The sequence below is a fragment of the Neophocaena asiaeorientalis genome, unplaced genomic scaffold (genome assembly GCF_003031525.2).
Source record: "Neophocaena asiaeorientalis asiaeorientalis breed wild unplaced genomic scaffold, Neophocaena_asiaeorientalis_V1.1 scaffold177, whole genome shotgun sequence".
NCBI lineage: Eukaryota > Metazoa > Chordata > Mammalia > Artiodactyla > Phocoenidae > Neophocaena > Neophocaena asiaeorientalis.
The window spans coordinates 22,997,972-23,018,338 of NW_020172779.1; the positions used below are offsets into that span (position 1 = coordinate 22,997,972).

At 58.3% G+C, this 20,367-nt stretch overlaps 3 protein-coding genes across 3 annotated transcripts; 2 read left to right on the forward strand and 1 right to left on the reverse strand.

Annotated features, from left to right (window-relative positions):
- Positions 1 to 144: 144 nt before the first annotated feature.
- Positions 145 to 13,667, reverse strand: LOC112397087 (speriolin-like). Its single transcript, XM_024741189.1, has 2 exons — positions 13,559 to 13,667; positions 145 to 2,144 (listed from the first exon to the last, which is right to left on the reverse strand). Exon 2 carries the CDS (start codon positions 1,033 to 1,035, stop codon positions 676 to 678), a length of 360 nt encoding a protein of 119 aa, XP_024596957.1. The 5' UTR covers positions 1,036 to 2,144; positions 13,559 to 13,667; the 3' UTR covers positions 145 to 675.
- Positions 10,793 to 12,836, forward strand: EXOSC4 (exosome component 4). Its single transcript, XM_024741177.1, has 3 exons — positions 10,793 to 11,109; positions 12,111 to 12,317; positions 12,435 to 12,836. Exons 1-3 carry the CDS (start codon positions 10,939 to 10,941, stop codon positions 12,792 to 12,794), a joined length of 738 nt encoding a protein of 245 aa, XP_024596945.1. The 5' UTR covers positions 10,793 to 10,938; the 3' UTR covers positions 12,795 to 12,836.
- Positions 13,668 to 14,006: 339 nt separating the features above from the next.
- On the forward strand, positions 14,007 to 17,450 carry GPAA1 (glycosylphosphatidylinositol anchor attachment 1). The gene is made up of 12 exons (XM_024741194.1): positions 14,007 to 14,219; positions 14,460 to 14,639; positions 14,725 to 14,827; positions 14,954 to 15,101; positions 15,235 to 15,336; positions 15,423 to 15,619; positions 15,692 to 15,888; positions 15,985 to 16,138; positions 16,303 to 16,398; positions 16,539 to 16,729; positions 16,811 to 16,981; positions 17,126 to 17,450. The coding sequence occupies exons 1-12, from the start codon at positions 14,146 to 14,148 to the stop codon at positions 17,370 to 17,372; spliced, it is 1,860 nt and encodes a 619-aa protein (XP_024596962.1). The 5' UTR covers positions 14,007 to 14,145; the 3' UTR covers positions 17,373 to 17,450.
- The last annotated feature ends 2,917 nt before the right edge of the window (positions 17,451 to 20,367 follow it).

Consider the following 20,367-nt stretch of genomic DNA (forward strand, 5'->3'; position numbering starts at 1 on the left):
GGGGCAGGGGGGGCTTCCTGGAGAAACCCCTCACTCCCCGTGGGCGCACCAGGCGCTGTGGGCTGGGGGCCCTCCACGCCGCCCTCCCAGGCCGACCGCGCGACGCTCGGGCTGATATCGCCAGATGCTGTGGTCAGTCTCGGGACCACGGGGCGGGTGGCTGCCCTTCCCTGGCCTGTTTCCCCGCGAGCTGAAAGCTGCCCGGGTGCTTGCCCAGGCCTGAGGTGGGCTGGAGCTGTGAGGGGCCGCAAAGGAACGGTGGGGGATAGGGGGCTTCCCAAGCAGAGGAACAGCAGGTGAAGGGGCCACCTCACCTCACGGGCCAGGCAGACAGGTGGCCAGACAGGCAGGGACACTGTCCATGCCCTGGCCCCGTCCCACCCCAGACTTTACCGCTTCCTTGAGCCTTGCTGGCCCTTGAAGCCTGCTTGGTCCCAGGAGGAGAGAGGGAGGTTGGCTGCTGTGAGAGCACAGAGTCTGGGCCACAACCCAGGCTGCAGCAGGGCTCCCCACGGACTGGTGGCCTCTGGCCGCCTCACATCCTCTGTATGATGGGGCATCACTTCAGTCTAGCGCTGCTCTGAGGTCACTCTCTCAGAGATGTCACCTTCTCCCCGCTGCACCCCTAAAAGAGCCCCCCGACTCCATTGCTCGCCCCTTCCTCCACAGCACCTGTCAGCACCTGACAGGACACGGCCGCACGGGAGCAGGGGTTTCTCCCACTTTTCGCTGTCCCGCACGGCTCAATGAGTGCAGCCTGTGGGTCCCTGAGGAGACCCCCACGGCCCTGGCCCACGCACCTCTTTCAGCATCCCTGAACTTGATGGTTCTGCGCCGGGGCAGGCGGGGGCTGGCGGTCACCTCGGCCAGGAGCCCGGAGCTGCAGAAGCTCAGGCCGATGCCCCGGTTCCTGAGCACCAGCTTCAGCTCCTCGTTCTCCTGGATGAGCTGCTGGAGCCGCCGCAGCTCTTGGTTCTCCCGTGCCAGCCGCTGGATCTCCCGCCGCAGGCCCTCGCAGCTGCTGAGGAGGGACATGCCCGGCAGCGGTGGGCGGCAGCTGCCGGCAGCCGGCGGGCTGGCCAGGGGCAGCGGACCCTGCCATTGTGAGGTCAGCACTGCCCCCACCCCCGTGCCTCAGCCGCATTCCAGGACTTCAGAGCCGGAACCCAGCGGTTCCGAGCACCCGGAGCAGGGCGAACTTGACCTCTGACCTCTGGGCCCCTGAGGGTTGAATGACTAGAGGAGCCCAGACCTGCCTCAGGCCTGGAGTCCCCCTGGGAAGCTCCTCCTGGAGGACAGAAGCTTCTGCATCCCAGCCTAGGATGGCGGTGTTGCAGGTAGAGGGCTGCGAGATTCAGGCATCCTTCCCCACCCACCTGGCCACCCACTGGCCACCAGCTGCCCGTGCCATGTTGTGGGGCTGGCTGACTGGGCACAGTCCCAGAGGCGGTCGTGGCCAGCACAGCATCTGAAGGGGTCGGGAGGGTGGATGTTTGAGCTGCCCTGAGGGAGGGGGCATGTCTGGCCCAACAGCAAGGGGGAGCTGGACTGTGGAGGCAAAGGTGGGTCAGAGCTTGGGGACGTGGGGTGAGCCAACGAGCACCTCAGGGCAAAGCTGGAGGCAAAAGTGGTCCTGCTGTTGGGGTGGTAGGGAGTGTCGCTGTCACAGGGGGGACGAGGCACCACATTCAGGGCCACACCTCAGGGAATGGGCGGGGAGGGCAGGGAGCAGGGAGGCCCCAGGAGACATTGAGGACAGCAGGTTCCTGGGGGCAGGGCGGCCGCCCTCAAGGACAACAATAGGGTTTACCGCTGAGATCGTATAAAGGACTTCTTTCCTTCACGCAGCCTGTCTTCCAGCGGGCGGCTCTGTGCAGCTGCCGTTACTTTGTGTCATTTCTTCCATCATGATTATTGTTTACTTCACGTCGTCGTTTCCTTTTTGCGGGTCTGCTGTTTCCAGCTGTTAGCCAGTAGTTTTCCTGGGATCTGCATGTCATTTCCCCACTGCTCCAGGGTGGCACGCTGGCAGGAAGTTCTCACCGGTGCTGAGCACGGGGGGACAGTCCTGAGAGCAGTGTTCCAGGAGACTGGGGAGCAGCCACACTTAATCTCGATGGAAGTGATGTCAATTTTAATGGTTTCTGTAAGTGGGAAATAATCCTCATTCTAAGGATTATGAAGTAGAGTGTTTATGACAGAACTAGAGATCTTACCCCCAAACGACGACAGGCTCAGGGCAGTCAACTTCCAGCTCAGACACTCTCTGGAGGCCAGAGGGTAGACTGTGGTAGGCAGAATTCTAAGAAGGCCCCCAAGTTTTCCTGCCCTGGCACACGCACCCTGCATAATTCCAGTACTGTGAGTAGAATGGCTTTTACGCCCATGATTGTGTTATGACACAGCTGAGGTATAAAGGGATATTATTCTGGGCGGACCTGGCTTAATCAGGAGATCCCATATAAGGACGGTTTTCTTCCTGGAGGAAGGATGCAAAGCTCCAGAGAGATTCACGCAAGGGAGATTCTCCACTGCTGGGGGGCCACGAGGCAGGACATGTGGGCAGCCCCTAGGACCTGATATGTCATAGCCAAAATCTTGAAAGACAAAGAGAAAACTTCAAAAGTCACAAGATAAAAATAACTCATCACATGTAAGAGAATACCATAAGATTTACACCTAACTTCTCATCAGAAACAATGGAGGCCAGGAGACAGTGGGATGATAAACTCAAATTATTAAAAAACTCAAGCAAGAATCCAATATTTTGGAAAATGATCTTTTGTAAATTAAGGTGAAATAAAGAAAGTCCAAAATAAGCAAAGAGAGAATCTGTTGTTAGCAGACCTGCCTTACAAGAAATACTAAAGAAAGTTCTTCAAGCTGAAAGGAAGTCACATGAAACAGTCATTCTAGTCCAGTTGCCCAAATGCAGCCATGCTGCACCCAGACCTACAGAGCTGTGAGTTTACAAGTGGATGTAGTTTCAAGCCACTGCATTTGGGGCAACCTATTCCATAGCAGTGGAAACTAGCACAGCCTCCTGTGTTGAAGGAAACACAGGAGCTGATTATACAAGTAGCTGGGTTGCAAAGGAAAGGGCATGTGCAGTGTCCCGGGGCAGACTCAGCCTTGAGACCTGGGATGGGAACTTGGAGCGGATACACTTGGATCTTAGGCTGCCAAACTCCCACGAGCCGCTTCCTGGCAGAAGCAGCCCCTCCTCCCTCGCTGGAGGAGCGGGCAGTGGCCTCCCCTGGGGAGCAGAGGGCCGCCGACCACTGCCGCCACTCAGGCGCACATGCTGTCTCCGCTCAACAGGTGCGTCCAGTTCTCAGTCCTGGGACTCTGACCTGGCCTTCTGCCTTATTTTGACCAGAGGAACGTGGTGGAAGTGACAGTGTTCCTGTGCCGAGCCGTGACCTTGAGAGGCCTGGCAGGGGCAGGAGTTCCGGGAGTGACCCTGTCACTCTGGAGACTGTCACTCGGGGCGTGCAGCAGTCATTCGCGGAGGTCTACTACTTCTTGGTAAGAAGAGCGGGACCTGCCCCTCCCCGCCCTGCTCTGCACCATGACAGCTCGGCTCCGAGAGGCTGTGGCCAAGAGCACGGGGCACCCTGGGCTTGGCTCCAGCCGAGGGCAGAGGAAACTGGGAGAGACGAGCTGAGAAGACGAGGCCTCCCCCGCAACACCCGCGGGTCAGGGGTATCTCTGGGAGGGGCAGGCTCCCACCCGCCCCAGCTCCCCCAGACCCCAGCCAGCGGTGAGGAGGTGAGACGGAAGGACGAGTGGCTCCACAGCATAGCTGAGCAGCTCCTCAGACGCTGAGTGTGGTGTTGGGGAGGATGGTGGAGATCCTAGTGGTGAGAAATTATTAAGGAGCTCAAACAGGACTTTCCTGGCGGTCCAGCGGTTAAGACTCCCTGCTTCCAATGCAGAGGGCGTGGGTTCAATCCCTGGTCAGGGAGCTAAGATCCCACATGCTGCACTGAGCGGCCCCCCGCCCCCCAAAAAAAAGCTCAAACACGTTACCACAAACCCGAAGGCTTCAAACAACAGACATTTATTCTCTTCCAGTTCTAAGGGCCGGAAGTCCAAACGGAGTCATTTGGGCTAAAATCAAGGTGTCAGCCAGGGTAGTTCCTTCTGGTCCGGGGCGGCGGGGAGTTTGTTCCCCGCCGCGGCCAGCAGTCGGCGCTCCCCGGCTTGTGGCTGCCTCACTCCAGTCTGCCTCCAAGGCCACCTCTCCTCCTCCTCTGCTTCTGCAACCAAATGCCCCTCTGCTTCCAGCTTAAAAGGACACTCATGATAACATGTAGGGCCCACCTGGATACTCTAGGACACTCTCTCCTTCTCAAGACCCTTAGCTTAATCATACGTGCAAAGTTCCTTTTCCCATTGAAGGTGACATTCACGGTCTTTGGGAATTAGGACCTGGCTATGCTTCAGCCTGTTACAATGGCTGGACGTGGGGCGGACTTGAAAGTGTTCCTCAGCCACGCCCTGATTCATCAGCGAAGGGCCGCGCGCCACTGGCTCGGGAGCTGAAGCACAACCTCTGCCCAGTCGGTGGCTGAGCCCTAAGCTATGCTGACCCAGACGCAACTTCTGGGCAGCCAGGCTTAACTATAAGAAGGGATGGGGGGGACTTCCCTGGTGGCACAGTGGTTAAGAATCCGCCTGCCAATGCAGGGGACACGGGTTCGAGCCCTGGTCTGGGAAGATCCCACGTGCCGGGGGGCAACTAAGCCCATGTGCCACAACTACTGAAGCCCGCGCGCCTAGAGCCCGTCCTCTGCAACAAGAGAAGCCACCATGATGAGAAGCCCACGCAGCGCAAGCGAGAGTAGCCCCTGCTCGCCACAACTAGAGAAAGCCCACGCGCAGCAACGAAGACCCAACGCAGCCAAAAATAAATAAATAAACTTATTTATTAAAAAAAAAAGGAGGGGGGAGGGGGCCTGAGGAGTGACGTCATAAGCTGCACCCTGTGGAGGAACAGACTTCACAGAACTGCTGCAGACAAGCCACTGGACTAATTAACAGCAAGAGCAACAAGCCCAAGGAGGGGCCAGCGGAACATGACCCAGAGTTACTGCAACAGATCACCCGAAACGCCCAGTTTCCAGCAAAACACCCTGAGACGTGCGGAGAAACAGGACAGGGGATGGCTGCACAGGAGAGGCACGCAGCAGTCACTGCCCTTGCAGGGCCAGGCCTTGGATTCGTAGACAGAGACATCAAAGCTTCGCTTACACAAAGGCCCACGAGAGGGGTGGCTGTAGTGGCAGGCGGTGGCAGGCCCCTCTGCCACTGCAAATACCCTGCCTGGGGCAGCAGAGACCCACAACCTCACTCGCACCCCTTCCACCTGGAGGGGCAGTTATTCTGCCCCAAACCAACCCCTATTCTGGACACGACTTTGCCTCCCTGACAGCTCCTCTCCCGGCACCTTCACCCCAGGCTCACCAAGTGCCTTACCTCCCGCTGGATGGTGATGCATACCAAGGACCCATCTGAGAGCCGATGGCCCACGGCAATGAGCTCATGACCCCGGGACTCACTGGTCTTCCCAGGATCCCCATCAGCCTGACGGCATGGAGACAGTCTGTCGAAGGCCCTGCCATGCTTCCAACTGGCTGTTGACCCCTCTTGGGATGGGACGCTGCTGAGATGCATCTGTGCTGCCTAAGGGGTCTGGGGTCTGGGGACAGATTCACTGCGAAGTCATGAGGCTCAGCTCGGGACTCTTCCAGGCCAGGGCCCCAGCAAAGTGTTCGCAGGGTCGCACATTTTGTAAAATTTGCAAAGTGCGTAATTTAATCACAGTCGGTTAATGCTGTCTCTTCTCACTGCCACCCGCTTGGGGTCATTTCCTCCCCTGCTGCACTGAATGGGGGGGGGGGGCTCGTGGGCTCCACTCAGGGAGGCTGAGTCGGGAGGGCTTTAGTGTGGTTCTGGGGGGAACATTCACTTCCTGATGTAGTTCAGTTATTGCTGTCATTCCGGTGTAGAAGTGGCCGCCAGGAACACACCTGCCCTCTGTGCTGTGTGTCACTACACATCAAGCTAATGGAATTGGCTGAAGAGTGTCGTCAATTCGAAAACCATCTAAGTTAGTCACAGACAAGAGCCCCCAAAGGCCCTGAAACCTTAGGGCTCGTACGTAAAAGAAATTTGATAGAGGTTTTCTCAAATTTAACAATTCTAAAAATGTACACGATATTAGCTAAAGGTGCTGTTACCTGAAAACAACTTTTCTCCTAAGCTGTAAGTTATAAAAATAAACTTTGATGGGACTTCCTTGGTCGTCCAGAGGGTAAGACTCTGCACTCCCAGTGCAGGGGGCCCAGGTTCGATCCCTGGTCGGGGAACTAGATCCCGCATGCATGCTGCAACTAAGAAGTCAGCACGCTGCAACTAAGAAGCCCGCATGCTGCAACTAAAAAGATCCCGTGTGCCACAACGAAGACACGGTGCAGCCAAAATAAATAAATAAAAATAAATATATTAAATAAACTTTGATTAAGCATGTTAGAGGGGAGACTAAATTATCCTCTCTTCATATACAGAAGGTGACATCATGAAAGTGTCATCATCTTAAGAGATGACAGATTTTGCATCTGAAAAGCACAGGGGAAACATGTTAGAAACATGTCAGGAAGTTAACTGATGACATTATGTTTGTTTTCTGTGTTTTGTGATATCGGTCGACTTTAAAAATCTGTGTTGCACGTTGGGATTTCTTTCCTCACTCTATTCACTTAATTTTGTATATATGATTTTGTCCTCTGTTTCTTTTTTTAAAAAAACATTTATTTATTTATTAATAAAATTAGTTGCGGCACACGGGATCTTCATTGTGGCATGTGGGATCTTTAGCTGTGGCATGCGGGATCTAGTTCCCTCACCAGGGATCGAACCTGGGCCCCCTGCATTGGGAGCATGGAGTCTTAACCACTGGACCACCAAGGAAATCCCTGTCCTCTGTTTCTTAAAGAGGGCCCCGAGACTGCTCGCCTTCCGACGATGTTTGCAAAGCCGTGGCGTCTGGGAACCTAGGTTTCAGAAGGGTTCCTACCATTCCCCAATAAGAGTGGCTCACTGAACCTAAACTCTTTGTACAAACAAATATGGTTTATGCTAAACTCCTGCTTTCGTCCCAGGACTCTGGGTACGTACCAGGCAGGCGTGCCTACATGACCGTGACCAGCCCCCTATGAAAGCTGTAGGCCCTGAGTCTCCAGTGAGCTTCGCTGGTGGCCAGCATTTCACACACATTGTTGCACCTTGTTCCTGGGGGGATGGAGTGTGTCCTGAGCGGTTTCTCAAGGAGAGGACTCTGGAAGCTGGGGCCTGGTTTCCTCTTTCTTTGCCCCACCAGCCTTTTCCCTTTGCTGATTTTGATTAACATTCTCTCCCTTGAATCTTGGTCATGAGTACAACTGTATGTGCTGAATGCTATGAGTCCTAGTAAATCACTGAATCCAGGGCTGGTCTTGGGGATCCTCAACACAGCCCCCAAATTTGTATAAGCTTTAGGCCCCCAAACGTGAATCCACCCATGTGTGTACCCTATGGCTAGAACACAAGGGCCAGAGAACCAAGGGGTTCTCATTCCTGAACAGCCCATACCCTAAACCAGAGATGCTGCCAGGTTGGAGATCTTAGCTCCTGGGGTGGGGGGACACTTCCACAAGGGGACACAGTAAGGTTTGCACTGATCTGGAAGGAAAAGCCACCCCCCAGTCACTCTGGGCTCCTTAGGCCCAGAACCAACTTATCCTAATTATGCTGAGCTGCTAGGGCCAACCATGAAATGAGGGCGGGGCACCCGGGGGGCTTCCACCTGCGGCAATGGACTACAGCAATCTTGACCTAGTAAGAACTGGAAGAGTAAGAGCCCACACTGCTGAGAGAAGAAGGCCTGCTCAGTCCAGCTGAAGAGCCGAGGGTGAGGGGATGGAGGATGGCTAATGGCAGAGAACGATGGCCATCATTCACGGCCTTCAACCAGGCACAGTGGCAGGGCCTCATGCCCCAGTATTCTAGGAGACCACCGCCTTGGAGGGGACGTTCTGCCTAGGACTTAGGCCCAAGCCCACCACAGTATGTCCATTCCACCTGCTCTTCTCATGGCTTGACATTAAACTGCTCCTATGGCGGTGGGGGGGGGAGGGCATGTCCCCTCCCCTTGAGCCTGGCAGACCTCTGTGACTGCCTTGACCCAGAATTTGGCGAGAATGCCACTACGTGACTTCTGAGGCTAGGTCTTAGAACACCATGCAGGACTTCCCTGGTGGCACAGTGGTTAAGAATCCACCTGCCAATGCAGGGGACACAGATTCAATCCCTGGTCCAGGAGCAACAGCTACTGAGCCTGTGCTCTAGAGCCCGCGAGCCACAACTACTGAACCCGCGCACCTAGAGCCCGAGCTCCTCAACAAGAGAAGCCACCGCAATGAGAAGCCCGCGCACCGCAACGAAGAGTAACCACAACTAGAGAACGCCAGCGCGCAGCAACAAAGACCCAACGCAGCCAAATAGATAAATAAATAAATAGAATAAGGCTATAAAACAGACACAGAGTTGATTAGAAGCACAGCACGTGTGGGAGAGCGCACAGAGAAGCAGTTTGTTTAAGAGAGAAGCAAAGTTACACACCCAGGGAAGAAGATGTGTGGGTGTCCTCCCTAATGAGCACACCTAAGAGGCAGTTAAATCATTTCTATAGGGGCAGTTTTTCCAGGTCTTTCTTTTCCTCTGGCCAACCACCTTGCTTCATTTCCCACAACTGACTGGACCAGGGCCCTCCCCGACATGTGCACGCATCTTTTAGCCAAGATGGATTCCAGCATGAGGGTCTTTAGGAGGTTGACAGCACCTATTATGGGATAGTGACCCCTCCCTTTTTGACCCCTGAAGAGCCTTTCTGTGCATGGGCAGTTGGGGAGGTCTCCTCGACCTCAAGAATGATAGATGTGGCCATCTTATCTCTTCACTCCAGCCGAGCTCAACTCCTCTCTGCTCCTGCCATTAACTTTTTCCTTGAAAATGTCAGGGGAAGACAAACTCCAATTTACTCGGCTTGACAAATTCCAGCTGCTCAGCCCAGGGGCCCATCTACCTCCTACCTCAATAATATATTTATTTTTTGTTATTTGAAGGCACTAAGGCCATGCATCGAGAGTCAGACGGACACACAACCCCATACAATTCCCTTCTGGAAAGGGTGAGGATCTCTTCACTCTCAAATGGAAAAAGGAGGCCCATTATTGCACGTGGGAGCTGGATGTAATGGGGGAGCATGCAAGGACCTGAAAGACACTACGTGCAGGCGGTGCTGGGACACAGGCCTGCGCCCCTTCCTAGGCCCCTGTGAATGCCACCTCCTCTTGGTGAGTGTTGTAACCCTGCTGGTTCATCCTTCCACGTTCAAGTCTGAAGAATGCGATCTGGCTTCCTAAGCACTGCAGAGTGGCTGAATAATGCAGCTGGTGGGAGTGGGGGGCGGTGGCGAGGGGGATGAACTCCCTGATGGTAATAACCTTGACCACCGAGAAACAGAGGTACCTGGAAACAGGAGGCAGCTAGGGAGAAAAGCATCTCATTTCTCCCTTCTGTAGACCCCTCAACAGTTCCAGGGGACTTGACCGACACAAGATGTTGGACTACATCAGGCAAAGAAATGCATGAGTGATTACAGCATGTCAGTAACACTCTGCAGGTTGGCAAGGATTATGTAAAAACTGTAACTTTTTCTTGGTGGGAAAGGAGGGAAAATGTAACTCACACTTACAGCCTTCACCCAGTTAGTCCCTACCCTGGGGTTCCATCTCCCAAGCCCCTGGACACGCACCCACTGCCCACAGTGGGGCAGTAGATGGGTAAATTCTGGTACATCCACCCCATGAGTATCAAGCAAAAAATTCAGAGTTCCACAGGATTATCTGGACAGATTTCACTACGTATTTTGTAGTGAGAAACAGAAAAGTGTGTACGAAATGATCCCATTTAAAAAAATAAGCAGAGTTCCAGTAGCCCCTATATGTCTGTACGTTACAACTGCACACATTTGTTGTGACTTGTATGTAATTATGTGTGTGGAGAAAATCATAAAACCAGTATTTAAGCTACGGCAGATGCTGGGGGGCGCGGGGTCGTACGGAGTGAAGAACCAAAGCAACATGGAAAAGAAAATTAAAACTGCTCTAAAAAACACAACCATGTGTATGTACAATATAAACTATGTGGGTTTTTTTTTGTTTAATGGACAATTGTTAAAACTAAACGGTAAAAAACAAGAGAACAGAGAATGTGTCTCAGCTTGGGAAAACGAATGCATTTACGAGCGCGGAAGAACAGAAGCCGTCAGACAAAACGATGCTATCATTCCAGCAGTCGCGGCTCTCACCCGCGAACCTCGAGGAAGACGCCTGGCGTCAAAGAGAAGCAGAGGCGCACCGGCTGCGCGGGGTCCGAGCGGGGCTCGGCCGCAGAGGGAGAGGAAGAGGCGGAGGCGCGGCAGGGCCAGCGGGTCGCGGGCGCAGTGGGAGGCCCGGGACTCTGGGTCCGGGAGAAGGCGCGCGCCGGCGGCGACCAAGGCGACGCAGGGCGGGTAGGCCCCGAGGGTCGTGGGAACCGCCCCCACGACAAACCCGGGGGGAAACGACGTGGGGATTCCACGTCCAGCGGGTCTCCACCCCTAGCAGCCGCGGGACAGTCATCCCAACCGGCCGTAGCCCCAACCTCCCCGCGGACCGGAAGTGCGGAAAGCGGCGCCCCCGGGAACCCTGGGAGAACCATCGTTCTCCGGCACCGGAAATGGGAGGCGGCGCTCCGGAAACCGTAGGACCCCGGAGGTCGGAAGTGGGGCATCCGGACCGCCGGGAACTGTAGTTCTCCAGAGAGCGGAAACGGGGCTAGCGGCCGGGCGGCATGGCGGGACTGGAGCTTCTGTCGGACCAGGGCTACCGGGTGGACGGGCGGCGCGCCGGGGAGCTGCGTAAGATCCAGGCGCGGATGGGTGTATTCGCGCAGGCCGACGGCTCGGCCTACATCGAGCAGGGCAACACCAAGGCGTTAGCGGTGGTCTACGGGCCTCACGAGGCGAGTGGGCGCGCGCGAGCCGGGCTTCCTCCGGGGCGGGCAGAGAAATGCGGCGGCGGCAATTGTGGGGTGCGCGGGGCCGCCAGGCTGCGCAGAGGCTCGGGAGGTGAGGCCGGCGCGCGCCTCCGTGTGGGGCCGCGGCCAGAGTCCTAACAGTGTGATGCACGATGGTCCCTGCCTTTCTTATCGGCCACCGTCCCCTGCACCCCCCACTCCTCTTTGCTATTCCTAAACCCGCCAGGTGCGCTCCCACTCGCTCCCTCACCACTCAGCTCTACTCCGACGTCACCCTCCGGTGACACCTTCCCAGATCACCTTACTCACCTGTCAGATTCCCTCCCCTACGTTCACACACTTCCTGTTTTTCTGCACCCGCCTCCTCAGACATCAATTTAACGTATTTCTCACCGTTTGTCTCCCCACTGGAACAAACTCCGTGAGGACAGGGACTGTAAATAAGGCCGCCTGGGTATATTGCCACTCCAGCGCTGGAGGCGTAAGGCCAGAGGGGTGGAAGAGTAAGCATGACACGCCTGCAGATCAGAAAGGCTGATGGTGGGGAGGGTGGGGAGTATTTCCAAATGAGATTGAGGGATTTGTAGAACAGGGAAAAGATTTAGGATTTTTGTCTCATACGTGGTGGGAAGCCTTTAAAGGTAAGTAGTATATGTATTGCCTAGAGAAGGCAGAATCAGACTTGATATTTGTAAACAGACTCTGATACAAACAGAGAGTGGGTTGGGAGAAGACGAGTCAAGGATGGAAACAGGGAGGCCTGTTAAGAGAGAGGTGAGATCCAGAGGTGATGGTAGCTTGGAGACTGGCCCAGCGGCCCTCCCCCAGGCTATGTTTTGGAGGTAAAGTAGTTGCTTGTTGAGACGCTGCAGATAGAGGGATGGGAGGGAGGGAGGCCAAGGCTCAGGGCAAGAGCCAGAGGAAGGGGTAGTGTGAGCTGGGAGGAGTGGGCCTGGCTCACGTGTCCTCCCCTAACCCTCCCCCAGATCCGGGGCTCCCGGGCACGAGCCCTGCCTGACAGGGCCCTGGTGAACTGTCAGTACAGTTCTGCGACCTTCAGCACAGGTGAGCGCAAGCGACGGCCACACGGGGACCGTAAATCCTGCGAGATGGGCCTGCAGTTGCGTCAAACCTTCGAGGCAGCCGTCCTTACACAGCTGCATCCACGCTCCCAGATTGATATCTATGTGCAGGTGAGCAGACAGCAGCCCTCAACCCAGGGAGGGGAGAGAGGAGGAGGGTGTGTGTGGGGGGGTGGGGATGGGGTCAGCGGCCTAATGGACTGATGCCACTGGGGGGCGTCCCTGCAGGTGCTGCAGGCAGATGGTGGCACCTACGCGGCTTGTGTGAATGCAGCCACGCTGGCAGTGTTGGATGCAGGGATACCCATGCGGGACTTTGTGTGTGCCTGCTCAGCTGGCTTTGTGGATGGGACAGCCCTGGCAGACCTCAGCCACGTGGAGGAAGCAGCTGGCGGCCCCCAGCTGGCCCTGGCCCTGCTCCCGTCCTCAGGCCAGATTGCACTGCTTGAGATGGATGCCAGGCTGCATGAGGACCAGCTGGAGCAGGTGCTAGAGGCTGCTGCCCAGGCCGCCCGAGATGTACATACCCTACTGGACCGTGTGGTCCGGCAGCACGTCCAGGAGGCCTCTATCTTGCTGGGGGACTGAGCACGTGGCCACCCAGGGCCAGAATAAAACCCACGCACGCTACACTGTACTTTGATCTCTCCCCGCAGCACTTCCGTGCCCTCAAGGCCCGGCCTGGTGCTGGCTCCAGGGCTGACTCAGAATGCTGCCCCACACATGAACTGCATACCCCTTGCAGCCTCAGGAGTCAAAGCCCGAAGAAGGAAGGGATGTCCCTGGGTGAGGACAGCAGCTTGGGCCAGGAAGGGGTCAAGGCAGCTGGGCAGTGAGACGTGGCCTGGTGTGATGAGCCAAGCCCTGAGACCGCGGAGTCTGCCGTTCTCACCCCAGCACCTCCAGGGCCCTGAGCACAAGTGCTGAGGGAGGACTCAGCTGGCTGTGGCATCCCCCGTGGTACTGCAGGGGCCCATATCCCACATCCTCTGGATTACGGCTTAGACCGAATGCTCTCTTTCCCCCTAGGAATCCCTTGGGCCTGTCCTGCTACTTACCTTGGGCTCCAAAAGTACAACAGACACGTGATCTAGCCTGGAGTCTTCTCAGCTCTGATCCTTTATCAGTCAGACACAGACACTCCCTGCTGCCCCACCACTGCCCCTCCCTCTTCAGACTCCCCTTCTCCCACCACTTGCCCTCAGACCTGCCCGAGCCCCCTGCAGCTTACCCAGGGGCTGCTTCTCCTCCAATATCCCAGGCACCTCCTGGCCTGGACAGGGGTGCGCCCCACTTTCTACTTAACACACCCCAGCTCCTTTGACACCCCTTTGGCCAGTAGTATCACGCACCTTCCTCCCTGTGGCCATCTGACCCCAATGACCTCGGTTCTGGGCACACTCTGTGATTCCACTCGGCTGTTTTTGGTGACCGACATCCATAGGAAAGGGTCCGCCAATGCCTTGGTCTCTCAGTTCACGGAAGCCCCCTCCCTTCCCACCACGGCATTCAGACCTGTCATTGCCAGTGGCAGCACCTTCGGAAATCTTGCGGCGTCTATGCTCTGGTCGCCGCTTCCGGATTTCCTCCCACCTGCCCTACTCATCATCCTGCTCTGATTCCCCTTTGAGCCGAGCTTTCTCGAACGGCCCGTCGTCTTCACTGCCCTCCAGCGTTGCACGATGCCGTCGACCAGCCTGGAAGACGCTCTCCGCAGGCGGGGAAACCAGGCCCCGGGTCCCGCTCCCTCCACAGCGGCTCTGCTCTGGGCATGCGCGGCGGGGGTGACTAGCGGGACGGCGCAGGCGCAGCGGCGTGAGGGCCGTCGGGACCGGAAGTGGGCCCCGGCGTGCAGCCCAGGGCCTGACAGGAGAGGCGTGCCCGGCCGGCGGCCGTACCTGACAGCGGGAGCGCGGTCCCGGAGCCGCCCGGCCCTGCGATGGGCCTCCTGTCGGACCCGGTGCGCCGGCGCGCGCTTGCCCGCCTCGTGCTGCGCCTCAACGCGCCGCTCTGGTGAGGGCGGGGGGCGCGGACCCCTCCGGCAGCGCGTGCCGGTCTCCTCCCGCTCGCCGGCATCACTCGGGGCCTGAGGCCTGGGGCTCAGCTCTCCCGTCCGGCGTCCCGGGTACCGGGACTCTGGATCCAGGTCCCGGAGACATGCTCCCTTCACCCCCAGTGCAGAGGTAGAGGCTGCGGGCCGGGGTGCCAGGGCCCGCTAACGCTCCGGTGGTCCCTCCGTCCCTCTCCCCGCAGCGTGCTGAGCTACGTGGCGGGCATCGCCTGGTTCCTGGCGCTGGCTTTCCCGCCGCTGACCCAGCGCACTTACATGTCGGAGAACGCCATGGGCTCCACCATGGTGGAGGAGCAGTTTGCGGGCGGAGAGCGTGCCCGAAGCTTTGCCCGGGACTTCGCTGCCCACCGCAGGAAGTCGGGGTGAGCGACAGAGCCGTGGGTATGGGGGAAGCAATGCCAGTCAAGGCCAGAGAGCTCTGCTCAGAAGCTCTCTTGGTGTTTCCAGGGCTCTGCCAGTGGCTTGGCTGGAGCGGACGATGCGGTCAGTGGGGCTGGAGGTCTACACGCAGAGTTTTTCCCGGAAACTGCCCAATAAGCACCTTGAGGGGGTGGCCTTGGGGCCAGGAAGCTCATTGGGGGCGGGGGATGTCTTGGGGCCAGAGAAGGGCTAAAGGGGAGGGGTTTCAGCCATCTGGAGTGGGGCCGTGCTGAGGCTTCCCCAATACTGCATGCAGATGGTGTCGGGCATCAACGTGTACGGCATCCTTCGGGCACCGCGCGCTGCCAGCACTGAGTCCCTGGTGCTCACCGTGCCCTGTGGCCCTGAGTCTCCCAACAGCCAGGCTGTGGGGCTGATGCTGGCACTTGCTGCCCACTTCCGGGGTGAGGCTCGGGGGCCACTGCTGGCAAGGGAGGGTTTGCTGCCCACTTCCGGGGTGAGGCTCAGGGGCCACTGCTGGCAAGGGAGGGTTTGGCCACTGCCTCAGGCCCTGCTGACCCTGCTTTTGGTCTTTAGGGCAGATTTACTGGGCCAAAGACATCATCTTCCTGGTGACAGAACACGACCTTCTGGGCTCTGAGGCTTGGCTTGAAGCCTACCACGACATCAATGTCACTGGTGGGTGTTCTTGCCCTGCCCTGGCCCCCACAGGGCCACTGTCCTCACCAGCCCCTCACTGGCAGCTCATTCACCTGCTTCTACAGGTATGCAGTCATCGCCTCTGCAGGGCCGGGCTGGGGCCATCCAGGCAGCCGTGGCCCTGGAGCTGAGCAGTGATGTGGTCACTAGCCTCGACGTGGCTGTGGAGGGGCTCAACGGACAGCTGCCCAACCTGGACCTGCTCAACCTCTTCCAGACCTTCTGCCAGAAAGGGGGGCTCCTGTGCACGCTGCAGGGCAAGGTAGGGCCACCTGCCTGGGGAGCACGGGGCCTTTGTGCAGGCTTTATCTGACTTTGTCTCACGCTGTCTAAGCTGCAGCCCCAGGACTGGACATCAGCGGACGGGCCGCTGCAGGGTGTGCAAACGCTGCTGCTCATGGCTCTGCAGCAGGCCTCTGGCCACCCCCACGGCGCCCACGGCCTCTTCCTGCGCTACCGCGTGGAGGCTCTAACTCTCCGTGGCGTCAATAGCTTCCGCCAGTATAAGTATGACCTGGTGGCGGTCGGCAAGTGAGTGCCTTCTGGTCTGCCCTTTGCATACTCGGGGCGGGGTAGTGGGTGCCCGGGGGTGTCTGGCCAGTCGTGACCCCAGCCCACGCCCGGCAGGGCTCTGGAGGGCATGTTCCGCAAACTCAACCACCTCCTGGAGCGCCTGCACCAGTCCTTCTTCTTCTACCTGCTCCCCACGCTCTCCCGCTTCGTCTCCATCGGCCTCTACATGCCTGCTGCCGGCTTTTTGCTCCTGGTCCTTGGTCTCAAGATATCCTCTGCTTCCCGCTGTCCGTTTGTGGCCAGCCTCAGGTCCCCCGCCTCTAGGCTGGGGAGAGCTCTCCAGCCTCGGGGTGGGGGAGTGGGAGTGAGCCCTGGGTCCCCGCTGGGCAGAGCCCATCACACCCCTTGTCAGGGTCCTTGACTCACAGCCACGCTCTGGAACTGTGGGTGCAGCTGCATGAGGCTGGAGTGGGTCCTGAGGAAGCTGGGGGGACCCCTGGGTCCAGTCCTCCCCTCCCTGCAACACAGGTGATGGCCCCCCACTCCTGCTGTTGGGGTCCCGGGGGGTGGTTACTGCTGCCACTCAGTCTCAGCTGGTAGCGGGATGGTGAGGATCCTTGGGACGCCCCGGCCCGGGGTCTGTCTCCAAGTGCCCGTGTGCCCTGCAGCGCGTGGGGCTGGCCTCGCTCGTGGCACCCTTGCTGATCTCCCAGGCTGTGGGCCTGGCCCTCTACGTCCTCCCAGTGCTGGGTCAACACGTGGCTGCCCAGCACTTCCCTGTGGCTGAGGCAGAGGCCGTGGTGCTGACGCTGCTGGCCGTCTATGCAGCTGGCCTGGCCCTTCCACATAGCACCCACTGGTGAGGAGCTGGGCTGGATGGGCGCGGGCAGGGTGCACCCTGGACACGCAGGCGGCTGCCCCTGAACCCCTTGCCTTGCAGGGTGCTGAGCACACAGGCCCCAGACAGGAGCTGGATGGCGCTGAAGCTGGTGGCCCTGATCTACCTGGCACTACAGCTGGCCTGCATCACCCTCACCAACTTCTCCCTGGGCTTTCTGCTGGCTGCCACCATGGTGCCCGGCGCTGCACTCACCAAGCCCTCCGGGCCCCGGTATGTGCTGGTCAGTCCCCACCACAAAGCCCGCCGCGACGTGCCCCCCACCTCCGGGGCCTCTGCCCCTCACCACAGACTCCCCCTCACGCGTCACTCCTCCTCCCCCACCAGAGCCCCCCTTGACCTTGCCTCTCCACGCAGGCCACTCCGTGCTGCCCTGCTGGTGCTGACAAGCCCAGCAGCTGCGCTCCTTGGCGGCCTGTTCCTGTGGCAGCGGCTGCAGGAGGCGCCGGTCTCCCTGGCCGAGGGCTGGCGGCTCTTCCTGGCCGTGCTGGCTCAGGGCGTGCTGGCGCACCACACCTATGGCGCCCTGCTCTTCCCGCTGCTGGCGCTGGGCCTCTTCCCCTGCTGGCTCCTCTTCTGGAATGTTCTCTTCTGGAAGCGCTGAAGGCAGGTGGGAATCCCCCACGCGCCCCACGCTCTTCCCTTCCTGGGAAATAAACAGTTCTGCTTAGCTGCCCTTCGGGCTCCTGGTCACACTGTCTGCCATGTATGTGGGGCCCCGGTGCCTGTAGCAAGAGGCTTTGCCTGCAGGGTTAGACACCCTGCTCAGCCCTTTCTGGTCCACTTACTGATGGCGAGATGGAGGGCCCCAGCTGCATCAGCCTTGGGAAGAGGTCCTTGGGTGGATGCTCGGGGTGTGGAAGTGGCACAGGCAGACCTGGCCGCAGCCCCAGGCGCACTCTCCCGGCCTTGGAGGTCTCTGCGCATCATGGCCCAGTGCTGTGCAAGAGGAAACATGACAGGCAGGGCTGGGAGGCCTGACAGGAGCTGAGACACCCAGAGACCACACAGCACAGTCTTCAGCGCTGGAGCTAAGAGGTCAAAGGAGCTGGAGCTGGCTCCCTCCAGAGGAGGAGAATGGCGCCCCAGCCAAGGCCAGAACCTCGTGTGGGCTTGGGGTAGGGCAGGAGGCGCCCCTGGCCCGGCTTCCTGGGGGCCAGACCAGCCCAGGCCGGGTGCCCACCCAGCACCACCTGAGCACCGGGGGCTGGCGAGGGGCACTGATGGGCTGGTACACAGAGAGGTCACTGGTTGTACCAAGACCCCTGAAAGGGACTGGGGTGTCCAGTGTCCATTCGGGAGGGGAGAAAAGCAAAGTGTAGCCCTCTGGTGACGTCACGGCCACATGAGGCTAAGAGACCTCACGGGAGGGCCAAGGTGCCCCTGCCAGCGCCCCACAGGGCAGCGAGACCGGTACCACCTCCTACAGGCCTCAGAGTTGGAAGGGAGACAGAGATGCACTGCCTGGAGCATCAGCCCAGGACCAGCCTCCCTTCCTTTGGGACCGCATCCTGGGATGGGGCGGCCTGGCAAGTCTCGGGGAGGAAGCTTCGCCCCCGGCCCCCGCCCAGGCCCACCTCTATGGTGGGGCTCATCTTCCTGGGGGACCCCCTCAACAGCTGGGGGTCCCTGACTCCACAGTGGGGGGCAGCACCTGGAGGGGTTCACTTTGGGGCTTCTCACTGCTGAAGGGCACGTGTGCTCTGTGTGCAGAGTGTGAGGGATGGGGTGGGGCAAGGGTGCTGGAGGCCCACTGTGACTAGCAGCCCGGCTTCCATCTGCTTGTCGTCTAGTCATTTTGAGGCTAGAGGAGGATTGCAGCCCCACACCCTGCACCCCCAGAAGTGCCTCCAGACTGGCCTCTCTCGGAAATCTCCCCTGATAAGGCAGGCACCGCCTGTCTGTGGGCTTCCCATCTTCCAAGGTGCGTAGAGATCTCTGCTCTGCTGTGGTCTCCCGTTGTCTCTGTCTTTGTGGACTGGCATCTAATACAAAATCCTTCCACACATTTTACCTGCACTTCGGCGCCAGTCAGTCATTTTCAACTGGACTTAGGCAGCCACTTAAAATGCAAATCATGAATATACTTTACATCGTGAAACATACAAGTGAGGACAAAAGCTGTCCGATCATCAGTTGTTTTGAGCTTACCCATACACAAGAGGTGGAGGGGAGCCATGGGAGTTTTGAAGCTGATATGTTGGGGAAACAGAATTTCTGCTCTGATTTTCATTGATGTCACTTGTGCAATACATTTTAAAACGAAAGAAAACGTCAGGCTGTAAAGATACAGATGAGACGTACAGGGGACGAGTATAAGGCCCCGCAGGCTTTACTCTGAGGGTGCTTGCTGCTGGCCCCCATGTCCCTTCTCCTTAGTCACGGCACCCTATTTTTGACATGAGCACAGGCGCACTGCCAGACTGTGCAGCTAGCTGCGGCCGTGTGGCTGCTGTGGCCCACGGGACCTGAGCAGAAGCTTCGAGAGTGAATTCCATGCAGAGACTTCAAACAGAAGATGGCCCTCTGAGCCACTACTCTCTCCTTCCCCGGGGCCACGTGGAACCAGAAGCACGTCTGGGACGTGAGCTCCAGCCCAGGCTGGGGGTGGAGATGAGCAGGGGCTCCCTGACCCTCCAAAGCCCTTGCTAAACTGGGGTTAGCCGTCGCCCAGGGTTGCTCGACTGGGCTTCATTTGCAAGAAAGAAACAAACTTCTACTGTGTTTAAGTCATTGTTATTGGAGTTTTCTGACACCTCAGTCTAGCTCATGCGAGAGGGACCACTGCTGAGCCCAGCTCACATGGGGCTCTCAGGCGGTGAGCAGCCGGGTGCATCTAGAAGTGTGTGTGTCTGTTGTGCTGGTAGTAAGTGCTCATTCCTTGGTCGCTTGCCTCCCATGCCCCAGAAGAGCAGCTCTATGGCACGGGCTTTGTCTTTCTTCCTGCCTCTTTTCCAGCACAGAGCCAGGGACGTGGTGGAATATTCCTACATATTTCTTGAATGAAAGAAGGGAAGAATCAGAGGGAGCCCTTCTGGAGGTCCAGAAGGAAGCCCAGGGGCAGACCTTTTGGCTGCCACAGGGGGCTCCTGTCTTATGATATGGGGTGAGGGCCCGGCAGGTTAGGGTGCAAGACTGGGGAGGTCCTGAGCCAGGCAGGACCCACCTCAGGAGACCCAGCAGCTTCCTCACGACCAGACCCTCTGCAGACGTCCTCCTGCAATTGGCTGGCTGTCCCAGGTCTCCTCTGTGCTTCTATCAGACCCTTTGTGAAGTCACCCCATTCCACCTGGGGCTTTAAGGTGGGGCTCCAGGGCTGCCCTGGGTGCCTTTCTCTGTGAGCCGCCCCTGCAGGCTCCAGCTGCCCTCATGCCTGCACTCAGATCGTGTCTTTCCTCTAGGCCTCTGTCCTGAGGCCACGTCCTGTCACCTCCGCCTCCTGGATGTGCCATGGTCACCTTTAAGTCATCTCTTCCCAACCTGAACACCTCCCACCCCGCGTGCATCTCCTCCCCTGGTGCCCTCACCCAATCCTGGACCTGCGGTCCACCTTGTCTCTCTTCAGGGGATGCCTGTCGCCTCCAGGATAAAATCAAACC

What these genes read in the sequence shown, in the direction of transcription:
- GPAA1 (XM_024741194.1), top strand. Translation starts at nt 14,146, where the DNA reads ATGGGCCTCCTGTCGGACCCGGTGCGCCGGCGCGCGCTTGCCCGCCTC. An exon ending in CCAATAAGCACCTTGAGGGG is followed by an intron (nt 14,828 to 14,953) that starts GTGGCCTTGGGG and finishes TACTGCATGCAG; the next exon opens with ATGGTGTCGGGCATCAACGT. An exon ending in ACTTGCTGCCCACTTCCGGG is followed by an intron (nt 15,102 to 15,234) that starts GTGAGGCTCGGG and finishes TTTGGTCTTTAG; the next exon opens with GGCAGATTTACTGGGCCAAA.
- EXOSC4 (XM_024741177.1), top strand. Translation starts at nt 10,939, where the DNA reads ATGGCGGGACTGGAGCTTCTGTCGGACCAGGGCTACCGGGTGGACGGG. An exon ending in TGGTCTACGGGCCTCACGAG is followed by an intron (nt 11,110 to 12,110) that starts GCGAGTGGGCGC and finishes ACCCTCCCCCAG; the next exon opens with ATCCGGGGCTCCCGGGCACG. An exon ending in AGATTGATATCTATGTGCAG is followed by an intron (nt 12,318 to 12,434) that starts GTGAGCAGACAG and finishes GCGTCCCTGCAG; the next exon opens with GTGCTGCAGGCAGATGGTGG.
- LOC112397087 (XM_024741189.1), bottom strand. Translation starts at nt 1,035, where the DNA reads ATGTCCCTCCTCAGCAGCTGCGAGGGCCTGCGGCGGGAGATCCAGCGG.